Source organism: Syngnathoides biaculeatus, chromosome 7, assembly GCF_019802595.1.
Source record: "Syngnathoides biaculeatus isolate LvHL_M chromosome 7, ASM1980259v1, whole genome shotgun sequence".
Classification (NCBI taxonomy): domain Eukaryota; kingdom Metazoa; phylum Chordata; class Actinopteri; order Syngnathiformes; family Syngnathidae; genus Syngnathoides; species Syngnathoides biaculeatus.
The window spans coordinates 30,752,257-30,770,254 of NC_084646.1; the positions used below are offsets into that span (position 1 = coordinate 30,752,257).

General features: G+C 44.4%; 1 protein-coding gene across 3 annotated transcripts in view; it reads left to right on the forward strand.

Annotated features, from left to right (window-relative positions):
* Positions 1 to 17,998, forward strand: part of phactr1 (phosphatase and actin regulator 1) — a 77,032-nt gene that overhangs the window by 24,666 nt on the left and 34,368 nt on the right. For all 3 annotated transcript variants that reach the window (XR_009795627.1, XM_061824262.1, XM_061824263.1), the window contains exons 3-6: positions 486 to 566; positions 8,241 to 8,363; positions 10,717 to 10,920; positions 10,994 to 11,261. Coding sequence is in view for 2 of the 3 variants with exons in the window: in XM_061824262.1 (XP_061680246.1) it covers positions 486 to 566; positions 8,241 to 8,363; positions 10,717 to 10,920; positions 10,994 to 11,261 (676 nt within the window). In the remaining variant the exon portion in view is untranslated. The remainder of the gene's footprint in view (positions 1 to 485; positions 567 to 8,240; positions 8,364 to 10,716; positions 10,921 to 10,993; positions 11,262 to 17,998) is intronic.

Sequence of the window (17,998 nt, forward strand, 5' to 3'; positions counted from 1 at the left end):
CAACCCATTAATAGGTTCAGGGGGCAATTAATTTTTACACAGAGATTCAGAAAGTTTTGGATTTTTTGTGCCTGAATAAATTTAATTGTCATTTTAAAACTGCATTTTGTATTACCTTGGGTTGTCTCTGAGTTATATTAAAATTGGTTTGATGATTTGAAACCTTTTTGTGTGATGAGCAAAAAAATTAAAAAAAGAACTCACAAAGGGGATGAATACTTTTTTCACGGCACTGTAACCAGTTGTTTAGAGTGCTGCTCATGTTAAAGTGGTAAAATTTTCTTATCTGTAGCGCAGATCTTCACCTACTGCGGGTGGGTCTGGAATCAATTCACCATGATGAACAGGGGTTCACTGTTTGGAACATTTTATGTCCTGTCTTTTCAACCCGAAATATTATTGTTAAGCAATTAAATGACGCATTTAAGTCACATCTACCACACAACATGTGTTAGTAGTGTTGTTTCTGTAACGTTATCTCTCAGTGCTGGAGAGAAAAATGTCTACACGGCAGAGCAGAGAGGATCTTATCAAGAAAGGAGTGCTGAAGGAAGTTTATGAGAGAGGTGAGTTTTAATCATGATCCTTGAACAAACCATAACATTCTTGAGCATCATTGTACACTATATTCTTTTCTGTTGGCGGGGAAGTTATAGCCTGATACTTTATCTGTTGACATCTATTAATTCAAACCAAAACGTGTGTACGTGATTGATCTACTTATTCTTTTTTTCCTGTGAAGGCATTGCATAACTCATTAAATTGGACGATATTATTATTGTAATAAACTTTGGGCTCATCCCATCAGGGGTCACCATAGCACTTCACTCACATTATATTTTTTGGCTGCAGTTCTTCTGCCTCAATTGACCCCTCCGTAGAAATTGCATCATCCGCGTCGCTGACCAGAGGCCAGAGATCTGCATAAATGTTGCCGTCCGCCATTACCTCTGACAAAGTCGCATGGTCCAATATAGCTTTTGTTAGCGTTTTATCACGTATTTGGGTTCCTTAACAATAGATATGGTTAAGAGGTGTAGTCACGGACTTTGTAATAGTGACGACAGGTATCCTGAAAGGCTAGTTGGTGGAGTTCAATTCGTACCCTTTCCAAAACCGAAGACCGAGTACGAAAAATGTCTTCGATGGATCAAACTTTGTGGAAGACGGCATGATCAACTGAATCCATCTGAAATCAACTGGAACAGAAGACCGAGTACGAAAAATGTCTTCGATGGATCAAAATTTGTGGAAGATTGCACGATCAACTGAATCCATCTAAAATCAACCAAAACAGATGTTTGCATGAAGGTAAGCCCTATATTTGATTTTCAATTCATGTCTCATATAAATGAATTAGCAGTTCTTCGCTTGCATAACATAGCTACGTGTGAATGATTGACACACTTGATCTGTGTTGAGTGATATTTTGCGATGATCTGACTGCACAAACGTGTCTCTTTGTTGCCGGCTAGCGAGCTAAGCTAAACCAGACTATGTTTGCACGAAGGTATGCCCTATATTTGATTTTCAATACATGTCTCATATAAATGAATTAGTAGTTCTTCGCTTGCATAACATAGCTACGTGTGAATGATTGACACACTTGATCTGTGTTGAGCGATACTTTGCGAGTACCTGACTGCACAAACCTGTCTCTTTGTTGGCGGCTAGCGAGCTAAGCTAAACCGGACTAGCGAGTCCTAAAAGCCTTCGACGTGCACCGAGACACCAAGACTGAAGGAAGGATGTTTGAGGACACTAAAGTAGTGATTGTCGTACTCGGTCGGGACTTACGTAGGTTCGGCACTAATTCAAGAATAATTATTGAGGGGAGCGCGTGACGTTACACAAAGAAAACGAGAGAATAAACTCGTACATCAAGCCTCGCCTTCTTCTTTTCCTTCATACGGCGGTTCACAAACGGCTATACAGATACACATACAGATTCTGCACACAAGTGTGATAGGTAACATGAAAATAGGAAACTGTCAATGACGAATTCGTCTTTGGGTTATAATATATTATATTATGTGGCTTCTCGGTCTTCCTCTGACTCCGGAAAGATCTTGCGCTAATATCGATGGTTTGTCCGTCGATATGCATGGAAATACCATTGAAATACCCCTCGCTGAAATACTTGAAGCCCTGCTGTCTGCTCTTCAATGATATTTCACTATTTGGTAAAAATGCGAGTGAAAAATCAGCTGGTAAATCGGACAATTTCGCTCTCGTCTTTTCTTCCTGCGCCGCCATTTTTGGTAATTGTTTGTCTGAGGTTAGCAAGCGTGGGGTGACGTAACTTCAGGAACAGTTCCTGGTAGTACCAGCTTTTTAGGATCCATTAACTTTTGTTGCCTGCTTGAGAGCTGTATTGTATTAAAATATATGAACATACCTGAAGTGTCCTCTACCAACCAGCAACTTTTCCCTCAATTGGTATGTTTTGTTCCCCTGCTTCCCCCAACATATTGGTGTGGCACTTTATTGTCATCACCCTGGTAATACAGTGAAGAAAATAAGTATTTGAACACCTTGCTATATTGCTAGTTCTCCCACTTAGATATAGAGGGATCTGAAATTTTCATGCTCGGTGCATGTCCACTCTGAGAAAGATAATCTAAAAAGAAAAATCCAGAAATCACAATGTATGATTTTTTTAACGATTTGCCCGGAACAACTCACCAGGGAGCCTTTCAGGAGGTATCTGAATCAGATGCCCCAGCCACCTCATCTGACTCCTCTCAATGCGGAGAAGTAGCGGGTCGACACTGAGCCCCTGCCGGATGACCAAGCTTCTCACCCTATCTCTAAGGGAGAGCCCGGACACCCTGCGGAGAAAACTTGTTTCAGCCGCTTGTATCCGGGATCTTGTTCATTCGGTCACGACCAACAGCTCATGACCATAGGTGAGGGTAGGAACGTAGATCGACTGGTGAAACTGAGAGCTTCGCCTTTTGACTTAGCTCCTTCTTTACCACAACTGACCAATACAAAGTCCGCGTCAGTGCAGACGCTGCACGGATCCGTCTGTCGATCTCCCACTCCATTATTCCCTCACTCATGAATAAGACCCCAAGATACATGAACTCCTCAACTTGGGGAAGGACCTCATCCCCGACCTGGAGAGGGCACGCCACCCTTTTCAATTAAGGACCATAGCCTTGGATTTGGAGGTGCCGATTCTAATCCCAGCCGCTTCACACTCGGCTGCGAATCGCTCCAGTGAGAGCTGGAGATCACGGCTTGATGAAGCCAACAGAACCACATCATCTGGAAAGAGGAGAGATGTAATGCTGAGGCCACCAAACCGGACACCCTCTACGCCTCGGCTGCACCTAGAAATTTGAAAGTATGGGGATTCGGTACCCCATACTCCTGAAGGACCCCCCACAGGACTCCCCGAGGGACAGTGTCTTATGTCTTCTCCAAGTCCACAAAACACATGTAGACCAGTTGGGCGAACTCCCATGCACCCTCAAGGATCCTGCCGAGGGTGTAGAGCTGGTCAACTTTTCCACGGCCAGGGCGAAAACCACATTACTCCTCCTGAATCCGAGACTCGACTTCCCGATGGACCCTCCTCTCCAGTACCCCTGAGTAGACCTTACCAGGGAGGCTGAAGAGTGTGATCCCTCTATAGTTGGAACACATCCTCCGGTTACCCTTCTTGAAAAGGGGGACCACCACCCCAGTCTGCCAATCCAGAGGCACTGTCCCCGATGTCCACACGATGTTGCAGAGGCGTATCAACCAGGACAGCCCCACAACGTCCAGAGCCTTTAGGAACTCCGGGCGAATCTCCTCCACTCCCGGGGCCCTGCAACCAAGGAGCTTTTTAACCACCTCGGTAACCTCAACCCCAGAGATAGAAGAGCCCGGCTCAGACCACCCAGACTTAGTTTCCTCGTGGGAAGGCGTGTTGGTGGAATTGAGGAGGTCTTTGAAGTATTCTCCCCACAGACTCAGAACACCCCGAGTGGAGGTCAGCTGCGATAAATCTACAATCGAATGGTTCACAAATAAACGTATCCAGATATTAGAATGGCCCAGTCAAAGTCCAGGCCCGAATCCAATCGAGAATCTGTGGGCAGAGCTGAAGACTGCTGTTCACAAACGCTCTCCACCCAACTTGACTGAGCTCAAGCTGTTTTGCAAGGAACAATGGGCAAGAATTTCAGTCACTCGATGTGCAAAACTGATAGAGACATACCCCAAGCGATTAGCAACTGTAATGGACCTTTCCGACCTGTCAATCACTCGTACAGTAATAGCCAATCAGATAGCTGCAACGCCTGGCTTGACACGCCCCTCTTGTCGTTATGTCCCATAAGCAATGCTGGTTATCGGTCGCGTGCGGTTGGAAAAGTTAATCTTACTGTAGTGCCTCTCTAGTATAAAATACTTCGACGAGGTAGGCACCTGAGTTCTTTTCTTACTCCAAAGTACGAAACTAATAAATGAACTCAATAGTAATTACTCTGTCTATTACAACTTTACTCTTTACTTGTGCATTTAATTCTCTATCATAGGTCTCTGAAATAATATATCCCCTTATGAGTTAATATGATCCTAATTTAAATAATCAAGCTACCAAATAAACTCACCACTATTTTAACTGTATTGCAGATAGTCAAATAATATACCTGGTTATGTAACAAAACTGTGAACATTTAATAACAAAATAAAGGATGGAAAATCAAACATGGATACACAACAGTCACATAAACAAAGTCAATATAACAGGTACACAATGCACACATGCTAAGCTAAGGGCCCAAACAAATATGAATATAGCCGGCACGCAAATGAAATTCAAACCCCAATGTCACTGCAGTGCTTCCCAAGGCAGGAGTGAGAAAGGTGAAGATGGTTTTTCCTCTGTCCAGCTCTGTCATTTTTTCTTCCTTGAAGTCCAAATACAGACCTCGCTAGCCACGTTAGCTCAATGCTAGTGCCCTTGTCCTCTCCTTCGTGGTCCAACACACAGGCCTTGCTAGGTAGCGTTAGCTGGTTGCTAGCGCCCAAACCAAGTCCCATGCATGCACTTAGCCCCTGTGGTAGCGGCTAACTCCACCATGGTACGGCGTGATTTGAGTAATCCACGCAAACGACACACTATCCCAGTTGAACTTTCATCAGTCCTTGTCGAACACGATACATGTCCACCTTTCACTTTCTTTGTCCGTTCATTTTCCTCCTTCCTACGCACTCCGTCTAGCCTTTTTTCTCTCATTCTCCTGCGTCCCCTCAACACGTCACTTCCTGTCCTTCTTAAACAATGGTTACAACAATAAAATGACAAAACACATTTAAATACAAATCCCTCCAAAAGAAAATACAGTCAGCACACACAGTTTAACAGATATTCCACCACATGCCATAAAGAAAACCTATAACCTAATTGCTATTCTATTATACTGAAATTTTACCTGTACCAACTTTTAACCGGGTTACATTACAAACAAAATTGTCCTCAGATGCGCTTGTGGAACATGCAATTCTGATGAAAGATATCCGGCTAGGTTACAAGGGGCCCGGTTGATTCATTTTCCCAAGCCTAAAACACAGTTGAGGAAGTGTCTACGATTGATTAAGGCTCGCGGAAGAGCAGCGTACAACTAAATGTGAACAATATCAACAAACACTCGGCTGTATGTTCAAAGGTAAGTGAGGGAGAAGTATCTTCTCTGAGTTTGATTTCATTATTATCAGTGCGTTATACATTGCAGGAGAACAACTTTCACTTTGTTAGTGTATCACTGACCGGCTGAATGAAGTGTATAATGTTTAATACCAACAAGTCGGGTTAGTGATATGTAAATGCACAATGTCATGCAAGAGAAATGTCTATTTGCCTATTTGTATCACATCGGACTTTTAAGACAGATAACTGGGTTCCATTACGATCCAATTCAAATGAATACACCCACTCACTTATAAAGACTACAATGATATTACTCGTGATCTTTCCAAGTAAAATGTCATCCTGCTTTGCACGCGCAGTACGATTCCACAATTTAATCCTGTTGGATTTCAATATGAAGTTTGTGAGGTGTCAAACATTTTTGCATCGATCGCCAACGTTTCGATGTAACTCTGACATTGCGTCCTGCTTCGTCCAAAATCTTAATTCTGTGTACATATCCTTTATAATTGAGACCTCTCCGTAGAACTCTCTTGGACAAGTCTGACGCATTTGGCAAAAAACATACCCCGATATTATCTGGAATACGCGATAGAGGATCCAGTTCAAACCTGTTATGTTCAGTCGCCATTTTGGAAGATTGTGGGGCATCGCAACTGTAGCGAAGGGCGGGCGGAGCTGAAGATCGCCAGTTGGAAAGGTCCATTGGAGCAAATGGTGGCGCTACAAAGTATTAATGCTAAACTTTTCAGGGTTTTTTTTGTCAAAAAAGTATAAAATATCCAATAAATTTCGTTCCACTTCACAACTGTGTCCCACTTGTTGTTGGTTCTTGAGAAAAAAATTTAATTTCTATCTGGCAACAGGCTGAAAAGTTTAAGGGGGCCAAATACTTTCACAAGGCACTATATATATATATATATATATATATATATATATGTGTGTATATATATATATATATATATATATATATATATATATACATTCATTTTCTTTGTCGCTTATCCTCACAAGGGTCGCAAGAATGCTGGAGCCTCTCACAGCTGTCATTGGGCAGGAGGCGAGGTATACCCTGTACAGCTCGCAAGCCGATTGAGGCACATGAAGACAGACAACGGTCGCACTCACAATCACACCGAGGGGCAATTTAGAGTCTCCAATTAATGCATGTTTTTGGGTGTGGGAGGAAACCGGAGTGCCTGGAGAAAACCCACGCAGGCACAGGGAAAACATAGGTGGGGCCGGGATTAAACCTCGGACTTCAGAACTGTGAGGCCAACGCTTTATATTTGCGCTGCCTGTGTGAGTTTTCTCCGGGCACTCTGGTTTCCTCCCACATCCAAAAAACATGCCTTTCTCCCCCTGCCTCGATGGGACCAGACGCCCCCGCCTGACCTATCGGGGGAAATGGCGGCCCGCGCGCATCGACAAATTGAGCACTTCTGACTTGTGTACTTTATTAAGTCATTATCTTTTGTTTTGTTCTGAGAGAAGGACTCTATTACGTGGTCAGATGCGGATTTCTAGAATGTTTCTATAAGGACGAGGATGACTGTCGACTGAGCATTTTTATTAATACTGCTGCTTTCGGACAAGTACACAAGTACACGGACACTACACTACTATTCAATTTTTTGGACATGTCCGGAACATTTGCTGGCAAAAACATTCACCTATTTGGAACATTTATTCAACTCTGGTGACCATACATCATTTGGCTAGTTAGCTCATGTTACAGGCTACTGAACTGTATTTGTACTTCTATTTTGTTATTGTTTTGTGTTTTGTATTGTATTGTGATTAAATCGTCTTAAATGCAATACAAGTGCTTTGTTATATTTTGCTGGTTTGACCAAGGGGATTTCTTCTAAATTCATACGTAACATATGCTATAAACTGTGAGACAATTTAGTTCTCCCCCAACTATTTTTTTTTAAAAAGCTCTATACACACCTTCCTGTCATTTGGAACCCACAATGCTCTTGTCCTTTGCACCAATACAATCCATTTTTCACAACGAAGTGGGTCTTTTGGAACAGTGTGAAGAGTGAATCCATCCTCCCGAGTATTCGAGCAAAATCCAGCATCTCAACAAGTCGGGATTTTGGCTAACATGCAGAAAATACAGCCAATTCCTCGCCTGTACAAGAGCGAAATAACCTCAGCTCCAGAGCAAAATACGTCCCTTCTTGCTTCTTCTTCAACCCAAAACCGTCCACAGATTTTTCATGGCGGGAGATGAAAAAAAATCAATATATGGCAATATTCTGACGCGCTGTGAACAAACAAATGATTCCATTCCAGCTGATTTTTTGGGGGTTAACAACATACTAAATTTCATGTTTTAGGTATCAGTGGCACTTTAAAGTACATTATCACAAAAAGAAAAAGTCTCAGTGTTCTTTTTGTGCATGACGCGTACACTAAGTATGAGAAGGTTTAATGAGTTGCAGTTCATTTCCAGGCAAATTCGTAAAATTGAAAAGATTCTAAAATTAGTGTCCCAAACAGATACAGTGGTTGTGAAAAATGTTTATCTGAATCTCTGTCTCACTTAATTATCATGTCATGCTCTTGTGCTGTGCTTGTGTAGACCTTTCATCTTCATCTATAGGGGAGGAGGAGAAGCTAGAAAATGGCTGCTCTCCATTGCACAGGTGCAGCTTGTCGCAAACTGAAGGTACTGAGCTAATGGAAGGACCGGCTGCAACTGGAGGTAGGTATATGTTGACTGGTGCCAGTAGTATACTAAGTAGATGGAAAGAGTACTTTGAGAAGATAATGAATGAAGAAAATGGGAGAGAGGGTAGAGTAGAAGAGGCAAGCGTGAATGACCGGGAAGTGGCTTTGGTTAGTAAGGGAGAAGTTAGGCACTGAACAGAATGAAAAATGGAAAGACAGTTGGTTCCGATGACATACCAGTGGAAGCAATTTGGTGAGGTGGCTGTGGAGGTTATGACCAACTTATTCAATCGAATACTAGTGGGAGAGAAGATGCCAGAAGAATGGAGGAAAAGTGTGCTAGTCCCCATTTTTAAGAACAAAGGCTATGTTCAGAACTGTGGAAACTACAGAGGAATAAAGATGATGAGCCACACAATGACGTTATGGGAAAGAGGAGTGGAGGTTTGGCTCACGACAGAAGTAAGCATCTGTGAGCAACAGTATGGTTTCATGCCTAGAAAGAGTACCACAGATGCACTATTTGCCTTGAGGATGCTCGTGGAAAAGTAAAGATAAGGTCAAAAGGAGCTACATTGTACCTTTGTAGACCTAGAGAAAGGCTATGACAGAGTACCAAGAGAGGAACTGTGGTACTGCATGTACATGTCTGGTGTGGCGGAGAAATATGTTAGAATAGTACAGGACCTGTATGAGGGCAGCAAAACAGCGGTGAGATGTGCCGTTGGTATGTCAGAAGAATTTAAGGTGGAGGGGGGACTGCATCAGGGTTCCACGATGAGCCCCTTCCTGTTTGCGGTTGTAATGGATAGGCTGACAGACGAGGTTAGACTGGATTCCCCTTGGACCCTGATGTTAGCAGATGATAATGTGATCTGCAGTGAAAACAGGGAACAGGCGGAGGAACAGTTAGAAAGATGGAGATACGCACTGGAAAGGAGAGGAATGAAGATTAGCCAAAGTAAAACAGAATATATGTACATGAATGAGAGGGGCGGAGGAGGACGAGTGAAGAGAAGAGATAGCAAAGGTGGATGACTTCAAATACTTAGGGTCAACAATACAGAGCAATGGAGAGTGTGGTAAGGAAGTGAAGAAACGGGTCCAAGCGGGATGGAACAGTTGGCGGAAGGTGTTTGGTATGCTATGTGACAGAAGAGTATCCCAAAGGATGAAGGCAAAGTTTATAAATCAGTGGTGATGGTGTACAGATTAGAGACGGTGGCTCTGAAGAAACGAGTAGAAATTAGCTCATTGGAGAGACAGCCAAAGTTGGATGTTTTGGAGACAAGGTGAGAGAGAGCAGACTTTGATGGTTTGAACATGTTCAGAGGCAAGAGAGTGTGTATGTTGGCAGAGGGGGGTTAGGATGAGCTGCCAGGCAAAAGAGCGAGAGGAAGACCAAAGAAAAGGTTGATGTATGTTGTGAGGGAAGACATGAGGGCAGTTAGTGTTAGACAGGAAAAAGCATTAGATAGGCTTAGATGGAAAAAGATGACACGTTGTGGCGACCCCTAAAGGGACAAGCCGAAAGAAAAAGAAGAACCACAGCTTTAAGAGTGTCTATATCGTGAATGCTGGGTCTTATTAGTTTTCTGAGTATCTCCTGCACCTACTGGTACCTTGTGTGATCTGTAACAATAAAAAATATATATTTTGAACACTACTGTAATTAAGCTTAACAATAAATTCATCTATCCATCCATTTTCTTAGCTGCTTATCCTCATAAAGGTCACGGGAGTGCAGGAGCCGATCCCAGTTGTCAACAGGCAGGAGACAGGGTACACCCTGAACTGGTTGCCAGCTAATTGCAGGGCACATGGAGACAGACAACAGTCGCACTCACAATCACACCTAGGGGCAATTTCAATTTCAGTCTCCAATCAATTGGACAGCAAATTCTTGAATTCCAAAAGGCAGTTTTCTCGGCAAGCACAGAATGCATTACATCGCTATGAATCATTCTCACTGACAATAACTTTGAAGAGTTTCTTGAGGTAGACCTATGGGTGACATATATTTTGGCGTTCGGCATCTGTTGCAACATCTTTGTTTTCACTGTCCTACTCGCTTTCCTCCATATCGACTCAGACAAACACCGAGGAGAGACTATGTACTTAACTACATTACTCTCTAGTTTACGCTTTATTCAGCATTTTGGTTCTGGCCCACTTGCATGTCTTTGATGTGACAGTATGTCGTTATAAAAATAACTCATCTTATTCTTCAAATGTAAGGAGCAGGAAGTACATCAATTTATATTTAAACAGTTACGACTTCAATTAAAACTTTGCCAGAAAAATAAATATTCAAGAAGAGATAAAACTACTTGAGCACAGTGCTAACTTGTAGAGCGTAACTTGTAATTCCCTTGCTTTATCCTCAGGTTCACTTGAGTTTGAGAACCCTCCTGATAGTACAAGTCAACAGAACAACACCCAAAAATTAAACCACACTCCTCCAACAAAAAAGCCTCCAGTGTATCCAGGGAATGATACTGAATCTACACTGCACAGACCTCCTACATTACACAAGCAACCTCCTTCACTACCACCCAAGCCCTTCACCAGGATACCAAATCACAGTACAGGTATATTCATGTGTGTGAGAATATTCCCAATTAAGTTTAGTTCTTTAAAAGCTACGTATCTGTCAATTTACAGATGCCACCTCGGTAAAGTTGCCGTGCATGTCGGTGAAGTTATCACCTCCTCTACCTCCAAAGAAGCTCATGATCTCCGTACCTGCAGGGAGCATGGAACCCTTGGCACCTTTGCTCACCTTCCAGAAGTGCTCTGCACCTCCCAGCCATGCAGCTGTGGGTGGGCACTCACTGCAGTACGGAACACTTCCTGTTCCTCTTCACCCATCCAGCCGAATCATTGAGGAACTCAACAAAACCCTCGCCCTAACCATGCAAAGGTTTGAGAGGTGAGGATCTCAAGAGACTGTAGATGCTATTTTGACTCATGATGACAATTCAGCTTAGATAAGACCTGGGTTTACATGGAGCCTGGTATTCTGATTAAACTGTATTTTCCGAACAATAAGCCACTACTTTTTACCAGTCCTGCGAACCCTGCTGCATATTTAACAATGTAGCTCAAATATTGAATTTTTTGTCCCAAGCAGTTACAGTGAAGAAAATACGCATTTGAACACCTGCTATATTGTTCTCCCACTTAGAAATCATGGAGGGGTCTGAAATTTTCATCTGAGGTGTATGTCAACTGTGAGAGAGATAATCTAAAAAGAAAAATCCAGAAATCACAATGTACGATTTTTTAAAACATTTTATTTGTGTGATACAGCTGCAAATGAGTATTTGAGCACCTGTCTATCAGCTAGAATTCTGACCCTCAAAGACCTGTTAGTCCGCCTTTAAAAGTCCACCTCCGCTCCATGTATTATTCTGAATCAGATGCACATGTGTGAGGTTGTTAGCTGCATAAAGACACCTGTCCACCCCATACAATCAGTAAGACTCAAACTTGTAACATGGCCAAGACCAAAGAGCTGTCCAAAGACACCAGAGACAAAATTGTCCACATGGCTGGAAAGCGCTACGAGAGATTGCCAAGCAGCTTGGTGAAAAAAGGGCCACTGTTGGAGCAATCATTAGAAAATGGAAGAAGCTAAACATGATGGTCAATCTCAATCGGAGTGGAGCCCCATGCAAGATATCACCTCGTGGGGTCTCAATGATCCTTTGAAAGGTGAGGAATCAGTCCAGGACTACACGACAAGACTTGGTCGATGACCTGAAAAGAGCTGGGACTGTCATGATCCTGCCGCTTCAGCCCGGGGTGTGCGGGTGTCCGCGGTTGCTCTGATTGGGAGGTGCACACCTGCGCCTCATGCAGCCTGATTATGTGTTAGGTCCAAAGCACGGACTTCTCGCTCAATGTGGACCCAGTGGCTCCGGCACCAGGATAAAATGATTGAGACAGAGGCAGAGTTATTTTTTACCAAACTGCAGTTTGGGGAGAACTCGGGGAAGAAGAACATATTCTTCAGCCCGCACGTAAGACTCTCTCCGAGCCCCTCCAAAACCACACATTTTATTGAGCTTCACACATAGGGTGGGGGAGAGCAGGTTTCACAAGACAAGTAAAGTTGTTATACAGAGACAGTTAATCTTCTCAAGGCAGGGTGTCCTCTGATTAGACACAGTTCTTCCTGTTACAAAAACCCACAAGAATGCAGCTATCATAAATTTGCAGTCACCTTGAGCTCTTAAGCCCACAAGAATGCAGCTATCATAAATTTGCAGTCACTTTGAGCTCTTAAACTTCCCATAGACAAACCGTACACACACACATCTTTGCACAGTAACAGAGTTATTAAAAGAGATTTATGACACATGAGGTGATACATTTCACAGGCCTCTGTGAAATGTGTAAGCTTACCTTACATTTCCCCCCTGTTGTGGATTTTTGGAACATCAATTGAGCTCAGTCCTATAACAGGTTTTAGAGCACAACATCATAATAATGCACAACATAGGTACCCAGTCAGGGGGAGGCGAAAACCCTCTTAATAGGGAAAAATTCCTCCGCTGCCCTCCGCTTGGAGCGACAGCCTCATGGCCTGGCTGAGAAGGGAATCAAATAAAATATGGCAGAGAACACAGTAAACCTAAATAAAGAGGGAAAGAAAGCGCAGGACAGAGGTTACTAGCACATGTCCTCACCGGTGGGGTTTGGTTCTCAGTACCGCACCCGTAGACAGTAGGAAATCAGTCAGTATTTATACCGGGTCGTCACCATAGTCCGGGTCAAGGAAAAGATCAGGAAAGTGCACATCATCCTTCTACTGCAGCTGATGATACTGAACCTGGACCACGCCTATCACCGCTCGTTCCACACACCGACGAGCCAGTGGTACGACGCACATACAGAAACAGCAGAACGTGATCAGTATGACAAGTATTGGGAGCAGAGCTTTGAGCAACACAGAGGTAGATTGATGTGGAGGGCGTGGGCTCGGCCTCCATGGTGTGTGGTTGACACTGGCATATGCGCACACACATAGCAGTTAGTCATGTTCTTCTAATGTGCTGTGAAGTTACTGTACCTCCACCATGAGTTCTGTTGGAACATGTGAGTTGGGTCGTCAGGTTCGTGGAGAGCCCTCCTCTCCAGGGCCGTCAGGGCCATGGTAGTCTCGTCATGCGATGCTTCGGGGCCTTCCCCACTAAACCAGATCAGTGTCCCTACACTGATCAGGAGGACGGTTGCTACAGCTGCAACTGTAACTCTCACACTGGAACCCATAGTAGCTGCTTTAAGTGACAGGATGGACCTTTTTGGTGTGGGACTGGTGAATCCACGTCTCTCTCTCCGCGATTTTGACAGCTGTGGGTGTGGTCAGGAGCACTGTGAATGGGCCTTCCCACCTCGGGCTGGACCAGCACTTCCTCTTGATGACCTTTATCAGCACCTGGTCTCCTGGAGTCAGCGATTCCTGTGTGGAAGGGAGAGAAGGACCTGGCAGATCATTTGCTCTTTTCACATTGTCATTTTGGAAAAGTCTAAGCAGCCAGTCTGTCATGGGGTCAAGTTCCCCTTTTTCCTCCTGTACTCCTGACGCTTCCCATAATGGAAGATGAAAAGGTCTTCCTTTTACTGCTTCAAAAGGTGTGATGCCTGTTACTGTTGGAACTATTCTCATGTATGTTTTGACTAAGGGCAAACACTCTGGCCATGGTTTCCCTGTTTCTTCCATGGTCTTTTTGAGTCTAAGTTTGATAGTGCCATTAGTTCTCTCCACTAGTCCTGCACTCTGTGGATGATAAGCACAGTGATGTTTAAGGCTGATCCCTAGATGTTGGGCCATTTCTCCAATAATTTGGTTAACAAAATGTGACCCATTGTCACTCCAAATAACTCTTGGAATACCGTGATCTGGGATGATGTTTTTACATATAGCTTTTGCTACTGTCAGTGCATCTGGCTTTTTTGCTGGGAAGATTTCTACCCATTTTGAGAATGAGTCCACTATTACTAAGCAGTATTTGTGTGGACCGGATCTGTTCAGTTCTATGAAATCCATGTGGATGATTTCAAATGGGTAAGACCCTTGTGGGCACTTCCCTCTTGTAGGTCTGACATTTCCCTGAGCATTGTGTTTGCAGCATGTGAGGCACGATCTGCAAAAATTTTTAAAATAGGTAATGAGGCCTTTGGTACAGTAGAAGTTATTTTCTACTATCCCCACCATCCCCCCTGTTGAGACATGGCTTGGCCCATGACTCAATTTAGCCACTGCTTGAAAAAGACTCCGAGGGAGGCAGGGTTTGTCCAAAACTCTGTAAATGCCCAGGCCGTCCATTTTTGCTCCTGCTGCAGTCCACTGTTGCTTTTCATTCGGCGGGGCATTGTCCTGCATGTCCTTCAGAACTTGGAGAGGGATGATGTCTTGCTTCTGCGAAGGATGTGTCGTTCGTTCACACTTATCTTCATCTGTCCTGTCTGCTTCTTCTTGAACATGGGTGTGGCTGGTTCCCATCGCTGCTTGTTTTGCTGCTTGGTCAGCTTTAGCATTCCCTTGGGAGACTGGATCTGTGGCTTTCGTGTGGGCTTTGCACTTACAGACAGCAATTCTCCTTGGGAGTAGAACTGCTTGGAGTAAGGCTTTGAGCAGATCAGCATGCTGGACTGGTTTTCCACTTGATGTTTGCATGCCTCTCCTGGCCCATTGTGCAGCAAAGACGTGGAGCGTTGAATAGGCATATTGGCTGTCCGTATATATCGTGACCTCTTGACCTTGGAAGAGTTTGCATGCTTCTGTGAGTGCTACGATTTCTGCTGCCTGCGCTGACCAGTTGCCAGGGAGCTTTCCCGCTTTGAGTATTGCCTCTTCTGTTACCACTGCATAGCCTGTATTGTTCTTTCCATTTGGTGTCTTGGATGAGGACCCATCAACATAGATGACGTGACCTACTCCCAATGGAGTGTCTCTGAGATCTGGGCGTGGCTTGCAGCAGACTTCAGTTTTGTCTGTGCAGCTGTGCGGGTCTCCATCTTCTGGAGTTGGCAACAGGGTTGCAGGGTTGAGAGTGTTGCATCGCTGTATGGTCAGATGTGGTTGTGAGAGTAATGTAGCAGTAATAATGAGGTGTCTAGCTGGTGACAGAAATGACATCTTGGACTGAGTGAGCAGGATGTCCACCGCGTGGCTGACTTTCAAAGTGAGTGGATGAAACAGGACTATTTCCGCTGAAGCTTGTACTGCCATTGCTGCTGCACAAACTGCTTGAACACGTGGTGGCAGTGCAGAAGCGACGGGGTCTAGTCTCTTGGAATAGAATCCCACAGGGCGTGCTTTCCCACCATGATCTTGTAGCAGCACGGAGGTCATGAATCCTTCTCTGCAGTCTGCGGTTTGGATAAATGGTTTGTCATAGTTTGGGAAGGCTAACACCGCGGAACTGGTGATGTGCTGTTTGAGTTCACTGAAAGCTTCTTCTGCTTGTAGTGTCCACGTTATTGGAGCTTTGAGTTCCATCTCGTGAGCATAGATGAGGTCCTGAAGTGGTTGAGTCATTGATGCATAGTTTGGAATCCAACTTCGACAGTAATTGGTCAAACCGAGGAACATCATCATTTGTCTCTTTGTGGTTGGTTTTGGAGCCTCTTGAACTGTTCTTCGTCTGTCATCCGTGAGTCTCTTGCCATGCTTAGAAAGTCTGTGTCCCAGGAATGTGACTTCCTTGAGACAGAATTGGAGTTTTGGGAGCGATGCTTTGTTTCCAGTAGTTGCTAAATGTTTGAACAATGCCAGTGATTACTGCTGGTTCTCTTCCGCTGTGGGGCTAGCAATGAGGATGTCATCCACATAGATAAGGATTTGAGTAGTTGGTGCATGTGGACGCAAATTGACACATCTGGTGATTTCGGTGGAGAAGATCGTGGGGCTGTCACAAAATCCTTGTGGCAACCTGGTGTAAGTGTACTTCACCCCATCGAAAGTGAAGCCAAACCAGCCTCTAGCAGATGGATGCAGTGGGATTGAGAAGAATTCATTGCTGAGGTCAATAACTGTGAAGAACTCTTGATTTGGCTTTAGTTCGTTTAACAGGCTGTGTGGATCTGGCACACAAGGAGCCCTTGACTTGACAGCCGCATTCACTTGTCTTAGATCTTGGACCAGTCTCCATGATTGTGAGTCAGCCTTTTTCACAGGGAATATCGGTGTGTTACACTCTGCTGTGTCGTCTTCAATCAAGATTCCTGCTGTCAACATATTCTGAATGACTGGTCTGATTCCTTCTTTAGCATCTGGTTTCAATGGATATTGTCTCACCCGTGGTCTGTAGGTCGTTTTTGGTTCTATCTTTGCTGGTATGGCAGTTGTCATCAAACCAACATCAGTTTTGGATGAGGCCCACAATTGGGATGGCACTCCTGGGAAGTCCGTTGCGGCATAATTAGCCATCACTGCCTCCTGTCATGCATTGAGATGTTTGGTTGGAGTGGCCGTGGTTTGCCAGTAGAGCTTTCTTAGTCTCACTTCTCCCATGGGATAGGTCGTGCAAGTGAAATACCCTCCTCCATGATCCTTCCAATTCTGAAGGCCTGGGTATTGGAACGTGAGGGCCAGTCCCGCCATGCTTTTCCAGCTCATTCCTGGACTCCGAGATAGGGAGACATGGTACAACTTTCTGGGATTCAGGCTTTCAGCTTTTGGAGGAATTGAGACTACTGCCCATGCTTGTCCTTCATCCGTGGCTACTATGTGATTTATGATGATCTTGGTGGGTCCAAGTTGGTTGAACCTCTTGACCCAATCTGCACTTGTTTTTTTTTCCTTGAAATACTTGAGTGTAACATGGAGTGGCCATTTCACTTGTGGAATTCCCAGTTTTGACGTGAGCATCTGTGTTGCAGTTCTTTCTAGGTCACGGACAACTGAGTTTGGACCAACGTTGTCAAGGTCCAGTGAATCAAATTCATCCGGTGGTCCGTTTCCTTGGCTGACACAGGCGTCCATCTGTTCCATAGTTTTGATTGGTTTGATCCCATCTTCCGTGGCAATCAGGTTTATTCTCAGTGCTGTCAATAGGTCTCTGCCCATTAGATTCACAGGGCAGGTGTTGCTCATAACAAACTTGGTTTCAATTTGTTGGCCATCTTCATCCTCTACCAACACCGGGTGAGACCATAGTTCGCGTTGTGCTAGGCCTCCAGCTTCTATCACTATGATTTGTCTTCTGGAAGCTTTTACTCCCTTAACTGGATCTATCAGGACTGAATGGTCTGCTCCAGTGTCACATGAAAATTTTGTTGGTTTTTTTAAATGGCCCAACTTTGAGCCACCGAAATGGTTTGGGTCTTAAGCGGTCTTCCAGATTTAAGATGGAGAGGTCGAAAACTTGGATTGATGATGCTTCCTCCGGGTCTGGTGGTTCTTCTGGCTCATCACCCTCATCTTCTTCTCCCTCTAATAGTCATTGATCATATTGTGGATTGAATGGGGGGTCTCTTGGTGGTTCTCGGTTGCTCCCTCCCTTCCGGCTGTCCGGGAGGGGGCATTCACGTGCCATGTGTCCCTCTTTCTGGCAGTTGAAACACTTCTTGGGTCTCCTGCATTCTCTAGTCAGGTGTCCTGGTTTCCCACAGTTGTAGCACTTCAGGCTTGGTCCCCCTTTTTGTTGACCTTGACCT